This window comes from Phoenix dactylifera, chromosome 9, assembly GCF_009389715.1.
Source record: "Phoenix dactylifera cultivar Barhee BC4 chromosome 9, palm_55x_up_171113_PBpolish2nd_filt_p, whole genome shotgun sequence".
Taxonomy (NCBI): domain Eukaryota; kingdom Viridiplantae; phylum Streptophyta; class Magnoliopsida; order Arecales; family Arecaceae; genus Phoenix; species Phoenix dactylifera.
The window spans coordinates 9,811,824-9,834,948 of record NC_052400.1 but is presented as its reverse complement, the minus strand read 5'-3'; the positions used below and the strand labels follow the sequence as shown (position 1 = coordinate 9,834,948).

Genomic DNA, 23,125 nt, shown 5'->3' with positions numbered 1-23,125 from the left:
AAAAAAGTGTGCAAGTTTATTTATAGATTCTATTCGAATGCCTGTATAGACGCAATGATTCTAAAGATACGTAATACTTTAGAAATACTATATTTTTTGGAAATCGATATTTTCTTCTACAAAATTGCAACTTTTTTCTAACAAAAAAAAATCTTAAAGCATTAGATCAAATAACACTTAGAGAATAAAAATATTATTATTATTTTTAAATTAAAACTCCAATGGGTTCGTGAATCGTGATCAACGAGGTATTTATTTTAGCGCAAAAAAAAAAGGGCAAAAACCTTTGGACCGGCAGGTGCCCGGTTCACCGGTTCTCCGCCCTAGGATCGAATGCCCGTCTCCACCGCCGTCCCCCGCCTCGCCGCACTCCTCCGCTCCGCAGGACTCCGGCGCTTCCCCGCTCTCTGCCGCCAGCTCCACGCCCAACTACTTAAGTCCGGCCTCCGCCATCTCCCCCCCTTCCCCGTCGCCCTCCTCACCGCCTACGCCCACTGCGGCCTCCTCCCCGCCGCCCACAACCTCTTCGACGAAACTCCTCACCGCGATCCCTTCCTCTACTCCGCCATCCTCGCGGCTTTCTCCCACTCCGACCGCCCTTCCGATGCTCTCCCCCTCTTCTGCCAGATGCTTGCCGTCGACCGTATCCCTCTCGACGGGTTCATCCTCGCCACCCTCGTCAAGACCTCTTCTCGCCTTGCCTCCATTCGCCTGGGCAGGCAAGCCCACGCCCAATTCCTCTCTTCGCCATTGCTCTCAGGAGACGATGTCGTTAAGTCCTCCCTCGTTGACATGTACTCCCGGTGTGGCGCCCCTGACGACGCCCGCAAGGTCTTCGACACTATCCTCCACAAGAATTGCGTCTCCTGGACAGCTATGGTCTCCGGGTATGCGTCCAATGGCCGAAAAGTGGAGGCTTTGGAGCTTTTTCGGCAAATGCCGGAGAAGAACGTATTCGTGTGGACTGCTTTGATTTCAGGGTTCATACAGAGCGGCGATAGCTTTGGCTCTGTGAAGTTATTTGTTGAGATGAGAAGAGAAGGTGTTCAAATAGAAGATTCCTTCATCCTATCAAGTATTATTGGTGCTTCTTCTCACCTGGCCTCGCTTGAACTTGGCAAGCAGTTACATTGTCTCGTGGTGGGTCTAGGATATGAATCGAGCATGATTGTAGGCAATTCTCTTGTGGACATGTATGCAAAGTGCAGCGATATTTACTCGGCTAGAGCTGTATTTGAGGGAATCTTAGCACGGGATATTGTCTCGTGGACAACTATGGTCGTCGGAGAGGCTCAGCATGGGAGAGCTGAGGCTGCACTGACTCTTTTTGATGAAATGGTTCTCGCTGGAGTGAAGCCGAATGAGGTGACGTTTGTTGGGGTGATCTATGCTTGTAGCCATGCAGGTTTGGTCCAGAGAGGGCGTGGACTTTTTGATTCAATGACCCGGGACTATGGAATGAAGCCCTTGCTGCAACACTATACTTGTTTGTTGGATCTTCTTAGTCGGTCGGGGCACCTATCTGATGCAGAGGATGTTATCAGAACAATGCCATATGAACCTGATGAAGCTACTTGGGCTGCTCTACTGAGTTCTTGTAAGAAGCATGGGGACACCCAGAGGAGCAATAGGATTGCTGATCATTTGTTGGCCTTGAAACCAAGAGACCCTTCAACTTATATACTGTTGTCTAATACATATGCCATTGCTGGGAAGTGGGGGCATGTGGCTACTGTCAGGAGGTTGATGGCAAATATGGAGATCAGGAAAGAGCCAGGTTATAGTTGGGTTGAATTAGGGAAGGAGAGCTGTTTGTTTCGTGCTGGGGAAGTGCCACATAATATGAGAAATGAGATCCTTGAATTGCTTGAGCGGTTGGTTATGGAGATGAAGAAGAGAGGGTATGTTCCAGATACCAGTTCCGTTATGCATGACGTGGAAGAGCATGAGAAGGAGCAGCAGTTGTTTTTGCATAGTGAGAGGCTGGCTGTTGCCTATGGGATACTCAAGTCAGTTCCTGGAGCAGTGATTCGTGTGGTGAAGAACATTCGTGTTTGCAGTGACTGTCATACAGTAATGAAGTTGATTAGTAGTATTATCAGGAAGGAGATTGTTGTGAGAGATGCCACCCGTTTTCACCATTTTGAGGGTGGAAAGTGCTCTTGTGGTGATTTTTGGTAACCTAAGAATTCCATGATGAAAAATTAATTCTATCCAGACAAAATAGTATCATCAGAAGATCAGCATCAACTCATCAAACAAGTTTTTCATAAAAGGACATTAAATGCATAATAACTTATCAACTGGAAGGTATGGATATCAGAGACACCTTATATTGCTTGGAGGCTATCTGAAAAATCTTACTCAGCTGAAATTTGTTCTTTATTGCAGCTGAACTCCATATACCAAAATACAATGATCAGGGAAGAATTAATATAATCATTGTTGGTAAGATGATTTGTTTCTAGGCCTTCATATGTAGCATGGAATTCTAGTAGATGGCCAATTGACATTAAAATTCCTGACCAAATAGTCTTATCATTAAGTCTGATTGCATGCAATGTCCTTGGTAGAATGAGTAGTGTATACATGAACATTGTTTGATGATAGTTCTGGCATGCAACAAGTGGGCGAGATGAAAAATTTTGACCATAAATCCCACCCAACTAGTGCAATGTATTACAAAAAGGATAGTTAACTGTTTAATAATCAAATGATAGGAATGAGAAACTTGAGTGTCGGTGATCATATGATGCGCATGTTGCACTTTATTTATTTATTTTTTGTAAAGCTTTTCTTGATCTTAAAAGCCTTAAGCATTTTTTGCATTTGCTCAGAGGTCAAAATATGTGTAAGTGACACTTCTAAAGGGAATACCATGCACAAATCCCTCCTGATTTTGTAGATCTTTTTCTGGAGGTTTTTGAGCATTACTTGCTCTACAAAGGAGATTTTCTGTGTGGCCATGTTTTCGAAAGACTTTTGTTGGTTCCTTTCATTAGGTGTCTGCAGCAACTCTTTCAAACATAAAGAGGAAATCATGAGCAAAGTGATGCATAATATTGTCACTTGGCCAATACTATAGCAGGAGATGATTTGTTATTCTTGTCTTGTTGCAGGCTCACTTTGTGTTAAGTTTGTCCTTGGGAAAGCTTTCTTGTGTATCTTGAGTTTTTGCATTGTTCTTTGTTGTCCTTTCCCCCCTCATTGTTATTGCTAGTCCTGTACAGTCTTAGTAGTTAACTAGTGCTTTTCAGGAGATCGGTGAAACTTATCCTGTTCATGTCTATATACTGTTAGATCCTAATTACTTGTCCTTTTTCCTCTTTATATTTTTACTATTTAATAATCTTGCTGTTCGTGTATTCAAATTTTACTAAACAAAGTGATCTCTCTAGCAAATGGGGATTGATTTTATAGAAGCCAACCTTCTAGTCAATGCATGAGGCCATGATTGGCTCACAAGTCTGTCTTTGTATGGCTGGAACCGGTTTTCCATGTAATCCAAGCTTATGATGCCTATCTTTCAATGCAAAATTATTATTGAAGATAGTCATAGTCATCATTCAGCACCTCTTTGTGAATCGGTCCAGTCTTATAAGATTACATAGGGACAGGATGACATTCGTCATGAAAAGTGGGCATCACTTTACCCGATTGTGAGTTTCAGAACAACTTAAAGCAAATGTCTCTACCAAGATATGCCCACATTACAACCATTTTGATTGATAGCTATGTTGCATTGAATGTTGGCTGCACTCTCAAGAACGCAATAGCCAACCCTTGATAATATGGCTGAGGATCATGCTTGACAGTTAATGGACATGTTAATGCTCGAATGATTTGAATAAATCTAATAGTTCAATGAATTGAATTTTAACATTTATTAAGTTGGAAAAATAAATATCAGTAACAGCAGTAACAGCATTCAAATGGATTTAATTTTAGCATTCATAACTTTTTACTCTAGTTTAATGATATCTCATCATAACATTTTTAATTTGTATTGCAGGGGTAGATGCCAACATAGTGAGGAGCAGCAATACGGTGGAAGCAGAGGCCATTGTTTCAAGTAAGTACCCAAGAAATCTCTTAGTTTGTAATCTATGGAGGGAGGCTCAATTTTCATCGCCAAGTTTACAGGAATATGTGCACAAGTACTTGGAAGTTAGATTCTTTGGAGGATGTTGAGGAATGATAATTTACTGCTATAGATATTTAAAGGCAGGAGGCTCCATGGTGTGATCTTGGTCTGATGGTGGTTCTAGATAGAACGTACTAAGAGTGCTTTGTGATATTTTCCGTGCAGATAAATCCCCTCTATGCCATTCAAGGCTAATATTAATATTTTGAACAATTACAAAAGGTGAATGAACTGAAGTTAATGAATAAGCTTGACTTGAGGTGTCTAAATGCTCCATTTCATGGTTATGGGGTTGGGTTATGAAGTGTGGATGTGGTCAGGATCTGCTGAGCTTCCACTTTGGATTGGTCTCTTCAGTTCAAAAAAGTTGTAGCAGAGTAGGATTAGAAGCAGCGGTATGAGTTTGTCTTCCTTTTTGAGAGCTAGGCTTCTGGAGAGTAGGACCTTGCTAGGGTATGGGGTTCTTTGCTAACCCCTATTCTTTGGCTGTGATGGCAACAACTCAAAGACGGAGGAGAAGCCTCAGAACCATGATGATGCCATCAGAGGGCAACATGAGAGCAGACAGATTAGAGAAATAAGCCTTGAATGAGCAGCTGACTTGCGATGTTGCTTTGCGGATCTGTTAGTGGTGGTTCTGCTTGAGGAAACAGATAATGATCACCTCCCTCAGAGCAGGGAACAAGCAACATAACATCAGCTCATCTATGGTGCTCGCATGTCCATGCAGGCCCTCTGTCGGACAAGATATGCCTGTCTGACATCAGCTTAAGCCTTATGAGCTTCACGTTCTTGTCAAATTCATCCATAAGGTGGCGATGCATGAACCGGAACTGGATGCTGCTGCTGAGCAGGTTCTCCTGCCTTTCATCCCTAAAACTCTTGTAGCCATGACTCTCATTCTCTTGAGGAATCAATCATGGGGAATCCTCTCCAATCTAACCTAAGCGGCTGGCCTTGATGCCATGCTCACAGTGGTCAGGCCTCAGATGAACAACGCCAGCGAGTACATGCTGGAGGCAGCTGCCAAGTCCTTCCAAGTTTGTCACCTGGGTGTCAAGATGGTGGAGGAGATCAACGTTGTCGTGGGATGTACTGTTGGTCTTGGCCAAAAGGAAACTATGGTGATGAGGATCATTGCCATCTTGCAGTGCTTGCCTGAAGCTGCCTCTCTTTGTGGCTTGGATATTTTTAAATCAGTGTCGGAAGCTGTGCACAATTTGCCTGCACCATCGGTCTGAAGCTGTGCCGGGAGCTTGTGTCTTCAGTGCCACATTGCAGCATCGGTATGGGAGTTGCGTCACGTTGCTTCATGTCCATTGTTAGCATGTGATGAAGAATCAGGGGTATCATTTGCAAGTCTCAAGCAGTCTGTGAGCTAGGAATGTCACGAGGGCTGCAGCACTCTAAAGCTTCCTTTTCTAAAGAATATGTGGGGTAGGAGGTTGAAATTGGAGCACAGTCGTCCCAATCTGATAAGAAAGCTACTGCTGCAATTGCCCGAAAGTTGTAGTAGAAAGAGATTTTTCAGGATTATAATGAGATACATAGGAGGTTGATAATTGGAACAATGGAAAAGGTGATTTCCAGGACAGATTCCATGTGTTGGTGGTGCCCCTTTAGAAGAGGTTCTCATGGTCATGGAATCCATGTTTTCATCTTTGTTTTAGGTGGGCAATGTGCTGAAAAATCTGAAGAGTAAACTAAGGGATATAATATCAAGCCTGCGCTTATGTTTTGCAGTGACCTTAAGTGTGTTTATGATCTGCAATGGAGGGTCACAATCTTTTATATATGCACAAGCAACGAAACTATACAGGATTCTGCTCATGCCTCTTCAGTTTGCATTACAAATGAAGTGTGCATCCATTCATGTGTGCATGGAAATTAGGTGAATTAGATCTCTCAGTGTAAATTTTATTACAATAATGGTGTTGTGTCTCATGCTTGATGGGCTCCGTGAATTTATGGTTGAAAATAGATTGTTAGACTAAAAGAACGCAAATTAGATGGTATCACTGTTTGATGGCTTTCCTGTTTGGCTTAACTCCTGATTTCCCCTGCCTTCTGGTGGGATGCTGGATATTCCTCCTTTCTTGTTCTTTTTCTTTTCATGGAAAGACGACGTGCTGGTTTTAATTATCCAAATAATTGAAGATGGGTGGGCTCCTGCCTTTAAAACATATCTCCCCAGAAAAGAGAAAAATAAAGGGATTGGTAATACACACCCACCGTCCTACCGGCAATGAGAGAGAAGCATAGGTGGTTCTAATAATAGTAATCATGGTAGCAGTAATACTATTTGTGAGAATCGACCTCATTGGGCCATACCTAGGGGTGGCAAAATATGACCCGACCCGCCAATCCGACCTGTGTTCGACCCGCCATAAACAGGTTTGGGTTTAGCCTAAACAGGTTCGGGTCGTAAACAGGTCGACCCGTTTAACCTGTTTATTAATTGGGTCGGATACGGGTTTTAGATGTCTAACCCGTTTAAACCGTTTAACCCGTTTAACTGTTGGGCAGGTTAAACAGGTCTAAACAGGTTAAACGGGTTAAACAGGTTAAACGGGTCTAAACAGGTCGGGTTGGGCAGGTTAAACAGGTTGGGTTGGACAGATTAAACAGGTCTAAACAGGTCAGGTTGGGCAAACAGGTTAAACAGGTCGGGTCGGGTTGGGTAAACAGGTTACCTGTTTATTAAACAGGTTAAACGGGTCGGGTCGGGTTACCTGTTTAATAAACAGGTCAGGTTCAGGTTTGCAATTCCTGACCCGTTTAATAAACAGGTCGGATTCAGATTTATAGTTTTCTGACCCGACCTGTATTTGACCCGACCTGTTTATGCCTGACCCGACCCGACCCGATTGCCACCCCTAGCCATACCCAGGTTGAAGTCGTTAATGCACACCGGCTTCAACTCAAAATTTTCAAAACAAATTGGAGCGATAAGAGGAATTGCATTCTCCTGCTAGATCCGCCGGCCGTTGAGGGGATAAAGCTGTGGATTTTGATCAGTGACGACTCTGTGGGGTCGTTCGAACGGCCGTTGACTATTGGGTCACGTTTAACCGCCACTAGCATCGCGGGGCGGATGCAACAACATCAAGCCTATCTCTCCATCCAAAATCCCTTGAATCTCCCTCATCTTCTGTGATTGATCCACCAACGAGCGTCTCTTTCTTTCTTCCTCATCTTCGGCGGCTATCGTGTAGCCGACACCGACCTCTGCCACCCTAAAACCTTGTCCATTTCTCTCTAGTTCCCTCACTGCCCTCTTTTTCTTCTTCTCCCTGTTCTGAGCGTTGCCGCCACAAAACTGCCGGACCGAGTTGTTCTCGGTCGAGATCCACCATGCCGCACATAGGCAAGCTAACCTTCCCTCTGTTTTTTTTTTCTATTCTTCCTTATGTTGAGCTATGTCTCCTTTTTAGGGTCGAACCGAGAATGTTCCTTGGCTTCTCTCTTTTTGCCGGTCACCGCAGCGGTCGCTAGCCACCGCTGCTACTGTCGGTTGGCTGTCCACCACCCGGGCCTGGCCGCCGTCACTCTTCCTCGGCCTCTTCTTTCATCTTTGCTCTCTTTCTTCCTGTTTTCTTCTTATTATTATTATTTCTTATTTCCTTTCCATTTTATTCTTATTTAATTAGTAATTCAAAAAAAAATTGATTTACTTTTCTAGCTGCTATTTCCTCTTTGGCCTGTAGATTAGATGTTGGAATGGTATGTGCCATTGGCAACTAAACTCAGACCCCTGATTGAATCCGGACCGAGACTCTCTCTCCTCTCTATCTTCTCTCTCTTTTTCTCTCTTGACAAGCCCAAGGATTCTGCTTTAAGATCCTATCTTCCTTCGCTCGGATCCAAATTGACCCTCAGAGTAAACGTCATGCATCACTTCGATACCCGGGCAGCATACCGGACTATTACCGTAGCCTTGTTAGGTACCACTATAATTTGGTTACCCTTGATCTTTATTGAGCCACTTAAACCATAGCTTATCTTGATCAGTTGAGTTCACCTTGCTCGTACGAACTAGAGCAGTTGGGCACTGCTACCTAACCGATCTGATTTGGAGGCACGAGGTCGTATCCTCAATAGTATTTAAATTTTTGACTTCGCCTGGCTTCTAAGATAACGATGAAATTAATTACATTTTAATGATATTAAAATAGGTGAACCTGACCTGCCTAACTAAAAAGTAGATTTTTGAAATAAGAAGAGGTAAGTAACCTAATGCTTCAAAGTGTATTTTCTGACCTTTGGTAAAATTATAAATAGTTTATCAACTTTGAATGTGATCTGTGTTTTATACTTGATTAAATGGGTTGGGCATTTCATAATTGTTTTAATTTGTTATATGTTATGTTATTCTTGTAATATGAAATTTGAAAAATATGACTGGATAAATTATCAACTTTGTTTTGTATATATGTAGTCTCAGCACGGCTATAATCTAGCTCTGCCAATGGAGATTATTTGTTGGCCCCATCGACTTGTAATCTGAGAAACTAGTTTCGACACCGAGTCACTAATAATTAGAATAGTGGTATCTGACACTTTGTGCATCCTGTATTTGATCTATGCCATTAGGTTACGTAGCTATAAACTAATTTTAGATCTCTAATATCAAATAATAATAATAATAATAAATTTTAAAAGAGATATATGTATTATTTGAAAATTAATTTATTTTTGGTTAGTATCATACTTTTTAATTATTATTTTATTTAGCATGCTTAGAACCCACTTTGTGGTGGTATGTTGTTTACTGGACTAGTGTAGCTTATTATTCTTTTTTTCTTCTATTTTGTAAAATCTTGAATCATGATTGTTTGGAACTTAGGGGAGTGCATTGGATCTTCTAAATATATTTGCAATTATTGGAGTTCTAGTTTTGACTATTTAGAGTAGTTTAGTTAGAACATTTTATTTGATTTGAATAATTAATAGTTAGATAGCATATTTTGATTTATAACATTTTGGATAATTATGAGAATGATTTATTTTAGATCATGGTTGAATTAATTTTTAACAATTAAAGAATTATTTTGATTGTTTTGAGATTATGGTATGATTTGTAGCTATGCATGCATGTATGGTCTGCCATGCAGGTATGCGACGTTTGTTACACTCTGAGTCCGGGGCATGACACTATTATTGATGCTATACTACAAATGCCTGAAATCATAAAGATTGTTTTAAAAGCTTAATCATACCCAACCTCAAATGTCTATAAAGCCACATGTCCAATTCTAGTTTGTTACATAACCTAATCTACAAAGCATAATAATTTACTAGGAATTCCTTGCCTTAGCATCACCTTCCAGGAGGGAAAAATAATCACCACCTAATAAATATCCAACAAAAGAGATTTTTTTTTTGTTTTTGCATGTATATCTTTCTAAATATATAAAATTATATAAATAACCCTGTCAAGTTGATATTTATGTATGTACTCATATAAACACATACATTCTTATTATTTTTCTTTTTGATACATGTCCATGCTAATTAATGGTGTTAAGAAATAAACAGTTTAAAATTAAAATAATTAAAATATTATTAATAAATAGATAAGTAAAATAAAAAATTTATAAGGGTATGCATGTAAACAATAATTTTGTGAGGGTATTCATATAATTTTATATATTTAAGCAGGTATATATTTAAAATAAACTTATTTTTTAATCAAAACTTAGTTTTTTAATAATTAGCTTAGCATTATTATAGATTCCTATTAAGAAAAATTAAAATAATCCCAAATAACCAAGATTGCAAAGCTTAGAGGCCATGCAATAATGACTAACAGTTCCTTTGTAAGTGACAATTAGCATATAGATTACGGGGTTTTAATTAAAGAGAAAAATATTACTGGACACAATCTTGAAATGTATCTTTTGATTAGACTCTAAATCTTCATTTTATACTTATATTTAATTTCAAATTTTGTATTGCTTGTGTTATTCAATTGTTCTGTTAAATAATTTATTTTTTCATAAATACTAATCCTTTTCAGTAAGATTTTGAAATCAAAATAATAAATAATTATTCAATATATTCCACTTATAATATATATATATATATTAAAATTATTTATTTCTCTATTATATAAAATTATATTTAAATTTTCATTAATCTCCAACACGCGCATCATTCTCGCTAATCCATTAATTGTCCTCCGGATCTTACCCTTTTTTTCATTCCTCGGCGAAACTCTTTACCATTTTTAATAATCTCCTTTCCTTATCTTTCCCCCCTCTCTCCCATGCCATATCAAATTACGACAACGCCCTTTTCCCCCCAGGTCCACTCCACTCCGAGTCAAAGATCTCTCTAACCCAGGAATCCGTCCAGGTCCACTCCGCACCGAGTTAAAAATCTCGTCCACGCCTCACCCCACCCCCCCCCCCCCCCCCCCCCCCCCCCCCCGCTCTCCCTTCTCTCAGTTTCGAGGGGAATTTCAAGATCTTGGTGTTTTCCCATCATACTGTGAGTGATTTGGTCGTTTTAATCTATAAAGTAGAGATCTTTTTTCGTTTCTTTGGTCTTCTGAGGATGGGCTGTAATCTAAGAAAACCCTGTTTGGTTCTTTGTTAATCGGCTTTGGTCGGTATTTTAATGTCTCACTTATTTGCTGTTAGAGTAGATTGGTTGCTACCATCTATAAAGTTGTCATTTTTTCCTGCTTCTTTGGTCTTTGGAGGGCGGGAGGTGATCTTGGACTAGGGGACTTCTCTTTGTTTCCTGCTCTCTTGAGTTATTTTGGATGATTTCAAAACTTTTATGGCGTCTTTCCTATTTTCGATGGATTGATTTCAACAGTCGATAAAACTGGGAACGTTTTGTTTTTGCTTGGTATTTGCAGGATTGGGGGCGATCTGAGTGGACACAACCCAATGGCTGGTGCAGCAGAGGTGGCGCAGTGCAAGAACCAGAGCCTGTCCAATGATGCTGAGAGAAAGGGTTGCTGCGCTGGCAAGGGGCCAGGCTACGCGTCACCCCTGAAAGCGATGTCAGGGCCGAGAGAGACATTACTCTATGTCACTTGCATCTATCATGGTGAAAATTCTATCCTTTTTTTGGTAATTTGGATGATTTTTGTATTTAGGGTTCATAAATTGTTATCCAGGTTTTCTGCTGTTTTTGTTTTTGGAAGGAGATTTGTTGTTTTGCATCTTTTCTTGGCTAGGTATATAGGGAATTTGTGAAATGTGCACGTATTTTCTTTGAGCTTTCGATTTCTTTTTTAATGGATGGGATATTGGTCCCTATTGCTCAAACTGGATGCAATTGAAAAGGCTTTCCTTTTTAGTTGAATTACAAAGCGGAGGTTCTTTATCTTGGAGGGGCTTAAGGAAACTCATCTATGTTTAGTTCGATGCTTTTTTACCTTGTTCTTTTTGGTGCATGTGCATGAGTGCTTGTATGCGTGCTTCATCTTGGATTGCTCGAAAGTAGCCTATTTGTTTCTATTTATAATCATGAGATTTTGTATAATTGAGATAACAAGCTCTTTGAACCCAATGAACAAATATTTCTAGCTATTGTGGCTTAACTGAAGGGGGAAGGGGGACAAGGTTCTGTGCTGTTTGTATTTCTGACTTGGGGAAGTCAGAAATTTATTTAAAGTCCATATGAAGGAGATCAAGAGATAAACCCAGGAGGAAAAGGAAGACAACTGATATCAGTTGACATCAATGGATATTTCTAACTTTAGATTTTTTGGTGTCTCACCTAGGACCACCATAACAATTGCCACTCCACTAAAATTTGTGCCATAAAATAAAAATAAAAATGTATTTTACCCTTTTGGAAAAGTAAACCTGAGATGTTGTTTTGATTTGGGGCTTGGCATAGCATTTTTAGATTTGTTATGTGGGCAAAGGACCATGGGCTCTTGGTCTTTGGGCTATATGTTTATGTTCATCGGTGTAAAGTTATCTTATGGGAATTTGAGGGGCGCATTGTTTTTGCCTATTGAATCTAGGATATATAGAGGTACTTTGGAAGGAAGCTAAGGATCATATTTTCCAAGGGTCTCTTTTAGGATGTCAAGAAACAAATTTTCTTTTTGAATCTAGAAAACTCAGCTTATAGGAAACTGGGAAGAAAATTAATATCGTGCATTGCATATTTGATCAGTTATATTCTCGCACATCTCAAACTGGATCTTTCATGATTTTGCTTTGGCCCTTATCACTAGAAGCTCTAGAACTTTACAGAAACACTTTCTTTATGTGCTACTGAAATATCTACATATTCATTGGGAAAAATTGACTTTGATTGTACTGTATCAGTTCATTTTCTCTTTCTTAGTTTATGGTTGATTGTCTTAACATATTGCGCATGCAACATGGACCTGTCTAAGGGCTTAGAACATGTTTGTTTTTGTGGAGAACCACCAATGATCTGGACAAGAGAAGGGATTCAAAGAAAATCTATTCCGTTCTTTTTTATTCATAAATTGCCATTACCTTTATAAGACAACTCATATAGAGCATAGTTGCTCTTTAGTATTTTGTTTCTAGAGTTTACTTATATAGGATAATTATTGCGGAACAGGGTTTCTAGGAGTTTACCCTTTTTTTAAAATTCATGCACAATTTGCAGTTTGTTTACAATCTTGTTATAGGTCTATATACTATTTGTTCTTTGTTTTGTCTCAACATCTTGTATATTAATAGCTCTTTTAGGCATCTTTACAATGTTAGTATTCTTATCTGTATTCCTTTTAAAACTCATTGAACTTCTATAGAGGATTGTGTTGATCGCTTGCCACATCTATGAATACTTTTAGAACACTCATATCTTAGTCCACTTTGACAACTATACTATTGATGGTGCTTGTGTCAAGTCATATACTTTTAGAAACTTTTAATTATTATACTTTATTGTTTTTTTTGTCCAACGTCTATTTGAAAAAGTGTAAAAAAGTGTGTCATAGTGCACGAGGATCTCACCTTGGCGGGGTTTGGGGAAGGTCAGAAATGCACAGCCATATCTCCGCATGTGGAGAGGCTATTTCTGTTTTTCCAACCAATGATGCCCATATCACAATAGAGCAACCTTACTATAATAACCCAGGACCTCACCACAAAAAGTTAGCTGAAAGATATTATTTGGGTTTCTTGGCCCTATATAACTATCTAAGATCTATCCAGTGCATAGTCAATGTGGGACTAAACACACAAGTCTTCACATGCTCCCTCTGTTTAAGCTCTGGTGCCTTTGCTAGGCTAAGGATCCAAATCCATACAAATCTAATCACAACTACTACCAACCTAAGTACGAACACTATGACCAACCTATAGTCAACCCAAATGAGCTTGTGCTATAGTATCCCCTATGCCACATAGGCTATGGATCAAGTCTGCTTTGATGCTATTTGTAACAATCCAAGATTTTATCTAAAAAGGCTAGTCGAAAGATGTTATAGGATTCCTTAGTTCTGTATAAGTACGCAAGATACACCTAGTGTATAGCTGATGTGGGACTAAACACATGCTCGCACAGGTCCTCACACATATTGTTGCATCAAGGCCTGACTCTGTTTGAAAAAGTGTGGATTTTGTTTTTTTAATGGAGGGTGTGGGTGGCTAGAGTGGTAGTTCAATTTTTTGCTTCTTAACTCAATATTTTCTCAAAGTGCTAATTGATTTTTCTACAACTTGGTATAAAGAGACTCAATTATTTTTTAATTTTATGTTAGCAAGAGCACAGTGATACTAGTAACTCTGTCTGAACCATCATTATCTAGTTTCACATGTTGCATGCAGTAATTTGGAAGTATACTCAACTCAACTAAGCCTTGGCCCAAACTAGTTAGCATTGGCTACAGTAATTTGGAAATATCTAACCTCATGATAATTTTTTTTATCATACACAGGAACTGAAATAGAGAAACCTGATTACTTGGCAACAGTGGATGTCGATCCTAGCTCACCGACCTATTCTAAAGTTATCCATAGGCTGCCTGCGGCCCATGTAGGTGATGAGTTGCATCACTTTGGTTGGAATTCCTGCAGCTCCTGCCACAGTGATCCGTCAGCAGTTCGGCGTTTCCTGGTCTTGCCTTCATTGGTGTATGTCCAGTTACTCTGGTGTTCATTGTACATTAGCAAATCATCTTTCTCAGAGAGTTGATAATTTTTATTGTTCCCTTTTCCATCTATTGCAGTTTTGACATCTTTTAAATGCTAGATGTGATATAGGACTTGCTTTAATTCTGAACTACTGCAATTGCTGACCATTGCTTATCTGTTCAAGCTGGGAGGTCAAGTCACTAGAACATGATTTGGAGGTTTTCATATGATGAAATTCTATATCGGATGGCAAAAGTATTTACTCTTAATATTGAGCTTTGCCAATTCAACCAATTCTACTTAAATGTGCAGAAAACTCTGATAAAAGCATGTAGCGGATAAAGGAATACCTGGTCTGTTACCTTAGAAATATGTGGTCTTCTAACTGCTCTAGTGCACTTTACTACAAGGTTATTAAAGATTAGAAATCAAGGCTGGAGAGGAAGAAGAAAATTAATATGTTTGTCCTTTCGTTGAGTTTACCTCAGTTAGAGGATAAGAAAACTAAATTTATTGCTGTCCTCTATTAGTACATCTTGTTTCGAAAAAGAGCAGAAGTTCATATAGGTGGGGAAAAAGGAATGGAGATGTTCTTTTAGTGAATTCACTGTGAATAGAAAGGAAAAAAAAACAATTGTTCTATCTATCCTCATTGAGTACAGCATGTCTTCAATATAAATGAAGTGTTTAATTATATTATGCTGTGTATCACTCAAGGCCTTATGGTGCTGACTTAGTCCTTCATGTGAGTATTTTGCTTTGTGTCCTCATGCTTCAAAGTTTTGTTTTTATTTTCCTTTTCCAATCAGTGATAATATGGCTTAGTTCTCCATTACTATCTGCTATCTTCTTCTTTTTTCTTTCTTTTCTCTTGCATGAAAGGGAGTAGACCCACCACTCACTCCTTTCATTAAGGAAATGAAAGGCTTGGACAGTTACCATTTGTATATCCTAGAAGATTTTCATTCTTGAGATGTTATTGTTCCTCTATTTTTTCCAGGTCAAGCCGCATATATGTTGTTGACACTGCAACAAATCCGAGAGCTCCAGCTTTTCACAAGGTGGTTGAGCCGACGGATATTGAGCAAAAAACTGGATTAGCATATCCTCACACTTCCCATTGCCTTGCATCTGGTGAAATAATGCTGTCTTGCCTTGGAGACAAAGATGGAAATGCAGAAGGGAGTGGCTTCCTGCTCCTAGACTCGCATTTCAATGTCAAAGGAAGGTGCTACTCTTTCGAATCTCAGATGTAGCTAAATATTATAAATGAAACTAGCATGTTGGATTCTTGCTTTACAACATCATTTTTCTGTAAGACTTAACTAACTTAATGCGTTATTAGAAGCAAAATAGATCAATGAGATCTTTACATATGAATAGTGCAGCAAGATTGTGATGCTCTTTACCCTTTTCTATTCCCTACTAGAAAATTCATGAGTTAGTGTCTTCAAAATGGTATCAAGTTGTTATTCAAGTCTATACTTCACTGTGCATGTTATCTATTTTGCATTACATGCGAAGCTTTCTCTATCTATCTTTGTTTTCCAGCGTGATAGATGATGGTTATTATCCTTTTTATATTTGTCCATTAATTCCATTTCCTTTGAAGTTTACTCCTACATGATCAATTCTCCATTTCAAAAGGGCAACCTTAGATGTTCTTATTCTCTTTTATGTGATGTTTTAAAACCAAAGGCTTACATACAGCGCATATAACTCTGAGAAGAATTTCCATCCATGTCATGATTTACATCTTGGGAATTTGATTCAGGTAAAATTGCATGGAAAACTATAATGTTTAATTTTGCACTTAATGTGCACTATCTGGCTTGCCATTTCTAAGACTTAACAGATTCTAGTAAATTTGGAATGCCAAGAAGGGGATCTGTATAACTTTAATTTAAACAATCAACGAGCAACAGGTTTATGATCTTCACCGATACTGTATAAAGTTCAAAATTAGCATTAAAATAAACTTAAACTAATAACATTCTAAAGAATAAAAAAAACACTAGATAACTCAATTAGGTACTTCTTGGATCCAAAAGTGGCTATCTCCAACTTGTGTAGAGTCCTTGAAAATCCCTATTATGCAATGCATCTTCTAGTTGGTGCTTGATTAAATTTATAGTTGAAATTCAAAACTGATTTGAAGCTCTGTTCCATTTTTCTTGAGAAACATGGTCGGAGTGCCGCCACCCAGGTCTGAAACCAGGACTTCTCTCAAGTAGGAGAGGAGTGCCAACCAGGTGTTCAGGTAAACTTTATTCAATGTAGCAAGTAATCATGCAGGAAATTACAGACTTAGTTGCCACCATGCAAACTTAAGCATTAATACAAGTAAAATAATGAAACTGCTTTTTTCTTTGGTTTGAAGGATTGTTTTACAATGCATGATGTGGTTATTATAGAACATCTTATATACTTTAGTTTCATTAGCTGCATCATTGGGTCTTTGCCATTTCTTGAAAACCCTTCGGGTTAGACTTGGCCATTGTGCCCTAGACTTCATGACTTTAATGACTTGAATGCTCTATGATAAGTTTTGACGCTTAACTTTCGATTATACCTCTAATCATGACTAAGAATATGCATGCCATGAAGTTTTATGAGCCTCAATGATTGCTAAAATTTTTTAAGGAATTAAAATGTTCTAGGATTTTTTTCTTCTTCTTACAAGTTAGAAATTTCTCATTACTCACATCCTTCATTGTGGATCTAATATCAAAGAACTTGATAAACATGAGTTTTGTTTTGTTTTTAAATCTTTTCCCCTATGGGGAAGGGGGGTTGCTATGGTGGGTCTTAAAATGCTTTTGATGCTTGGCTCATGTTGAGTTTATTCCAGCTCAACTATGAAGGTTAGCAGAAACTGAATTGAAGTTTCTTGAAGCAGTATTACTTTGGGTTTATGCTGTATTAAGCAAGTCCTAGATACATGAGAATCAGGTTTTAGAAGCTTCTCAGTGCCTTTATAGAATAGTGTTTGCAAAGTGGCATATAATATAGTGGTGGTTCATTACTTTTGGAGGACCTCAAAGAAGTATTATCTTCACTTATTTCCTAACTTTAGTCTATAATCGCCTCCCATTTCTCCAGTCTTCTTCTTTTTTTTTTTTTGGTAAAAGCGGTTACTTATTTCATAGAGCTCTAATGTGAGTACAGCCTGTCAGATCACAGGATAGTAAAAAATATAAAGGAGGAGGAACATCTGATACAGACATCCACAGAAAATCTCCAAAATGCCGGGCGACAAAGGAGGTGACCCAGTCCGCTGCCCGGTTCGCCTCCCTGAACACGTGTGCTGCCTGAAAGTCACCATAGAAGATTTGAGAATGTTGAGATTGATGCATGGTAAATGTAGGAGGGTGCTACTAATTAAGAACAAAATAATGGAGAAGTATTGAGCTGATAGGGGCTTATGCGTCGGAGATTGGAGGAGTTGCTCAAATCTGTGTCAAAGGGTCTAGATAGAGGATCACAAGATAGCTAACATGGACAAAAGTTATGGAAAATATTTTGGGAAAGCTTATGTATTATGAATGATTGGTAGTTAAGAATTTATAGAGATGAAACCAAATATTTGGAATAAGACTTGGTAGTTATGGTTTTCATCATATCAGCATATTATATGGAATGCGGATTGTACTAAAATACAGGTCCCTTTAGTGTTTTGGTTTATATGCATAAAGCAACAATTATTGTGCTAATATTGCTGATCTAGGGAGAGAAGTTAGGTGCCATGGATAAAAATATACATACACTGGAGTAGAGGATGGAAAATCTCTCCCAAGATACAAATGACTTGCATATGATGATGGTAGAGAAATTAGAACAACTCTTTTACTATTTTCATAAATCAAGCACCATACATTTACAGGAAGATTCTCCATTATCATATGCTTCAGCAACAAATTCCTCAACAATGAGGATTCCCTGCAGTTACTGTAAGATGAAAGTAATGCCTTGTTATTCTATCAAAGCAAGTGAGAAAAATCCAATTGTTCCTTTTCTACTATCATTTGGTTTACCTTTTCTCATCCACTATCTTAATTAGTTCGGAAGCAAAAAGAGATAAAATCCATCTTCATCTCCATTTCTTTGTTCAAAATTCCAATAGTTGATAGATTGAGGAGATAAGGTTGTGTTTATGGATGTAATTAGAAATGCATTAAGTTAGAAAAATTTAGTACATTCAAGTCTTAAGTTTAGAAAATGAAAAAGAATGACAAGCTGAATTGTTTCCTCATTTGTAAATTTTAGTCTGCTGCATTTTATGGTGAGCAATATCCACATCCTCTACCCTTTATCATCATTTGTCATTCTACTCTAATTTGATTACCAGGTGCACCTTTAAGTGGGGGATGCACAGTGTCACCCCCTTTAATCATAGGAATGCCATCAAATATCCATGGTTTGATATTCATGTAGATTTCAATCTTTCAGTGCATTATTCCTGTGGAACAGTTCGTGGATATTTGCTCATTGCGAAATGGTGGTTTGAATTACAGATCTTAGTCATTGAAGAACTAAGAGGCTCAACTGAAAGAAGAGTTTTAGGGAATTCATGTATAGGGATTCATTTTTTTGAAGCCTGTAGTTGACATTTACAATGCACTGACTAGTATCTAAAAGATAGGAAAGTTGTCAGGACAATGAGAAGGAATTATGGGACAATAATGTAGCTATTAAATGAATTTCTTCGGAGCATGATGGTTTTTACAGCAAGCAACCAGGAAGGACAAAACTAAAAAAGTTAGAGAAAACACGTAAAATTGATGTAATTTTTTAGGAGACATTAGGAACACATTTATTCTTGATATGGAGAAAATATTTTTACAAAAATACTAAATGAGTTTAATGTCTAAGGATAATTCTATGTCGAAAAAATTCTTGCTGAAGAGTGTCTCGATGGAGATTGCTCCGATTACTTATATCAAAGTAACCCAAGGTTCTAATCTGCCCTTTATACCCTTTAAGATATCATATTAATATCATCCTTCTTTTTGACAATGAGATGGCTCTGAAATTCCTCCACTGTGCATTTCTTTAAAAATGATAGTTGGGAAAACACAGAAATATATCTCTCTCTCTCTCTCTCTCTCTCTCTCTCTCTCTCTCTCTCTCTCTTTCTCTGTGTGTCTGTGTCCGAATCTGCGTGCTCCTTTGTGTGCGCCTGTGCATATACTGTATGCGTATTCCCTCTGACCTATTCATAAAGTGCATTATTTTTTTGGGTTTTTTTGCATGAATACCCTCCTAAATATCGAATTTTGCATGAATATCCTTCCTAAATTGATATTTGCATGTATACTCTCATAAAACACTTATATTTCTATTCTACCCTTTTTTATCCTTATTTTTGCATATGTACCCACGCCATCTAATGCCGTTAAAAAAATTAACAGTTTCAAATTAAAATGACTAAAATATCTTTAATGGGTAGATGTGCAAAAAGAAATATTTATAAAGCGATCGTGATGGAAGATAAAAAAGTAATTTCAAAATTCTATTTTATTTTTAATTAAAATAAATATGGTTTTTATTAATAGTGGTTTTAGAAGAACCGTCATATATAGGGGCATTTGTGCAAAAGTAGTGTTTTATGAGGATACAAAAATAAATATAAATTTTTAAAGGGTATTCACGCAAATTTGAATTTTTAGAAGGGTATTCATGCAAAAAACCCTTTTTTGTTTTTTTGCTTTTCAACATATATTAAAGCTTTTTGAAATAATGATCTATATTATAATAATTGGAAAAACTTGAAGGTAGTAACAAATCATCATCATCATTTTTTCTGAGGGAATATTATCATCATGATGAAGTTTTAAGGTGTTGACAGAAGCCTGCCTTTTACTCGAGTTTATTGTCATTTCAGTGAATTCATTTGATTCAAATATTTAGCTTCCCATATGGTTTGATCTGACTATATTTTGTTAGCACTCAGGTGGGAAAAGCCAGGTCACAGCCCACAGTTTGGCTATGATTTCTGGTACCAGCCTCGACACAAGACCATGATTAGTACATCATGGGGGGCTCCTGCAGCTTTTTCGAAGGGCTTTAATCCTGGGCATGTTAAAGATGGATTATATGGAAGACACCTCTTTGTATACAGTTGGCCTGGTGGTGAATTAAAACAGACATTGGACCTAGGCAACGCAGGGCTTTTACCTCTAGAAGTCAGTGTCAAGTTATTTTTCATTCAAGGTCAGGACCTATCCCTATATAAGCACCTTTTAAAAGTCATTTCTATTTTCTGCAGATAAGATTTCTCCATGACCCTTCTAAGGACACTGGCTTTGTTGGCTGTGCTTTGAGCGGCAGCATGGTGAGATTTTTCAAGACCGTAGATGGAACCTGGAATCATGAGGTCTGTCTATGCTCTTTGATTTTCTTGCCTTCTTTTCTAACCAACTGGAGATTAATGTTGCCTGGATTCTGATTTAACACAACATACCCATGCTGATATTATTCGACGCATGTATGGGTATGCCTCTTAATTATGTGTGCAAAGGAAAAAAGTTTAAAGGTTCTGACTCTTGGATATGCACCCGTGCCCAAAACTTGTAATTGAGTCCATGTGCAATGTTCGAATTAACATCAATCAACTTTCAGTATTTCATGTTAGTCACTTTTGTCAGATATTTTAAATCCTTTCCTTCCTGAATTTGCTGTTACAGGTGGTGATATCGGTGCCATCACTGAAGGTAAAAAACTGGATTCTCCCTGAAATGCCAGGACTGATAACCGACTTCCTCATCTCGCTAGATGATCGCTTCCTCTACTTTGTTAATTGGCTACATGGGGATATTAGACAGTACAACATTGAAGATCCTACAAAGCCTGTGTTGAGTGGCCAAGTATGGGTGGGAGGACTCCTCCAAAAGGGGAGCGATGTAGTCTATGTGACAGAGGATGGGAAAGAGTTGCAGTTTGATGTACCTTCTATCAAGGTGCGATTCATGCATTCTTTAGTATCGCATCTCATTCCCTTGTTTTAATGCTATATTCAACCACTAGAGCTATAGTATATACTATTTTTTTTCCTGTAACACCATGCTTGATTTGAAACTGAAGTATATCCAAACTTTTGATTGTGTTCTAAAATGACATCTTTCCTATGATTAAAAAATGTGGAGTTTCACCATCAAATATATCGAGACGTTTTTTGGATGGCCCGCAGAAGGGTCGGAGGAGGGGGAGAGGGCAAATAGGGAAGTAAATGAATTTTTTGAAAATTCTGGCTCCGTGGTTACTTTATACTGTTGTTTATTTTGATTTTATCAAAATGATGCAAAAAAAAAAGTATTCATCTGTTATTAGTTTAAATGAGAACCATTTTAAAATCTGACACAAACTTCAATATTTCATTTGATGAGTTATTACTACAGACAGATAAAAAGATTGTAAGCTGAGTACCAGAAAAAAGATTATAAAATTGAAAGTTGTGTATTTTGTACAATATTCAACTCAGTCATGCAGAAATGTGTTCACAAACTTTATTTGAAAACATAAATATCATGACTTCCAGTACACTGAAACAAGCCTAGGAGGCTTGTAGGAATAATACAAGCACTTCCCATAATGATTGCATATTAGTATGATCAATTAACTTAACCAAAATTCGCTTTTATCAGGGAAATCGACTCAGAGGAGGGCCTCAAATGATCCAGTTGAGCTTGGATGGGAAAAGACTGTACGTGACCAATTCCCTCTTTAGCGCGTGGGACCGTCAGTTCTATGGTCAGGATCTTGTGAAGAAGGGCTCTCATATGTTACAAATTGATGTGGACACAGAGCGAGGTGGGCTGACGGTGAATCCGAACTTCTTCGTTAATTTCGGGGCTGAACCTGATGGCCCTTCACTGGCTCATGAGATGAGGTATCCTGGTGGGGATTGCACTTCTGATATATGGATATAAATATGTACAGCTTCTCTAGAGTAGAATGGAATGCAAAAATAAATTCATGACAATTGGGCTGGGGGCGTTGTACTGCAAAGACTTCCATTGACTTCTAGTGAGTCCAGAGAGAGTGATGTTGAATAAATCCTATGACCATCTTCATGATTAATGTGAAAATAAAAGCAGTTGCATGCAATCTTTTGGATTTCTCTGTATTGATAAACCTGCCAAGTAAATCTGTTCATTGGTTGGCAGCGTGAGAATCAATATTTACTACGTATGGTTTCTGGGTTGGATAATGTTAGTAATTGGTCATCTGAACTTGTTAGATACAAAGGCCCCGTTACTCTATTATCTTCTAGCACTTTATGCATGCTCTCTCTTAGCTCGAAAAACATCACTGTTAATAGCCTCTTTTTTTCTCGGAAAACATGCTCTTTTTCATTCATCATCATCATCAAAATCATGCCTTATCATCAATTATCATTAAAATCTGTAATAATTCGAACAGTGTTGCAATCAAAGGAAACTAAAAATAGAGAGCAAAGTAAAGATAGAAAAAACAAACAAAAACCTATGATCACCATTGTTTGTTCATTACAATCCTCATCATAAAAATCAAAAAGCATTCAAAACAGCTCAATGATTAAAGAAAGCCAAAAATAAATGGCAAACTTATAGTTAGCAAAACCCAAGAAGAAACATGGCTGATGTCCTTCATTGCTCCCCATCTTGGCTTGATGTTGCTTTTGTTGCCTTCACGCCACACTCACCTTATTCCTAGTACCTGTAGTGATGAGGCTTGCAGGGGCCCTCAATTGGAGCACTGATGTACTCAGCTGGCATATAGTTATGCTGGATAAGCTTAAAAGGTGATGAAATTCTAATGAGGACTTCTAAATGTCTACGGCCATTCTCGGAGCAGAATTTAAAGATGATGAGCAATGGAATCTGCAGGAATTATTAGCATAAAATGTCTGGAATAT

The 23,125-nt window shown here is 38.1% G+C and overlaps 2 protein-coding genes across 7 annotated transcripts; both read left to right on the top strand.

Moving 5' to 3' along the window:
• Positions 1-247: 247 nt before the first annotated feature.
• Positions 248-6,104, top strand: LOC103709405 (pentatricopeptide repeat-containing protein At4g14050, mitochondrial). Of its 6 annotated transcripts, none has more exons than XM_026805544.2 (3): positions 248-2,310; positions 4,013-4,072; positions 4,144-6,104. In XM_026805544.2, exon 1 carries the CDS (start codon positions 334-336, stop codon positions 2,179-2,181), a length of 1,848 nt encoding a protein of 615 aa, XP_026661345.2. In that variant the 5' UTR covers positions 248-333; the 3' UTR covers positions 2,182-2,310; positions 4,013-4,072; positions 4,144-6,104. The 6 variants fall into 6 exon arrangements, with proteins under 6 accessions (XP_026661345.2, XP_026661344.2, XP_026661343.2 ...); XM_026805543.2 differs by adding an exon at positions 2,392-2,448 and having other exon boundaries at positions 4,013-6,104; XM_026805542.2 differs by having other exon boundaries at positions 4,013-6,104.
• Positions 6,105-10,555: 4,451 nt separating this feature from the next.
• Positions 10,556-22,443, top strand: LOC103709404 (selenium-binding protein 1-like). The gene is made up of 8 exons (XM_008794714.4): positions 10,556-10,636; positions 11,013-11,206; positions 14,034-14,229; positions 15,230-15,457; positions 20,183-20,414; positions 20,498-20,605; positions 20,916-21,188; positions 21,873-22,443. The coding sequence occupies exons 2-8, from the start codon at positions 11,044-11,046 to the stop codon at positions 22,155-22,157; spliced, it is 1,485 nt and encodes a 494-aa protein (XP_008792936.1). The 5' UTR covers positions 10,556-10,636; positions 11,013-11,043; the 3' UTR covers positions 22,158-22,443.
• Positions 22,444-23,125: the final 682 nt, after the last annotated feature.

Coding starts and splice junctions, on each gene's coding strand:
- LOC103709405 (XM_026805544.2), top strand. CDS start 334: ATGCCCGTCTCCACCGCCGTCCCCCGCCTCGCCGCACTCCTCCGCTCC.
- LOC103709404 (XM_008794714.4), top strand. CDS start 11,044: ATGGCTGGTGCAGCAGAGGTGGCGCAGTGCAAGAACCAGAGCCTGTCC. Junction 11,207..14,033: donor TGTCACTTGCATCTATCATG/GTGAAAATTCTA, acceptor TATCATACACAG/GAACTGAAATAGAGAAACCT. Junction 15,458..20,182: donor CATTTCAATGTCAAAGGAAG/GTGCTACTCTTT, acceptor GTTAGCACTCAG/GTGGGAAAAGCCAGGTCACA.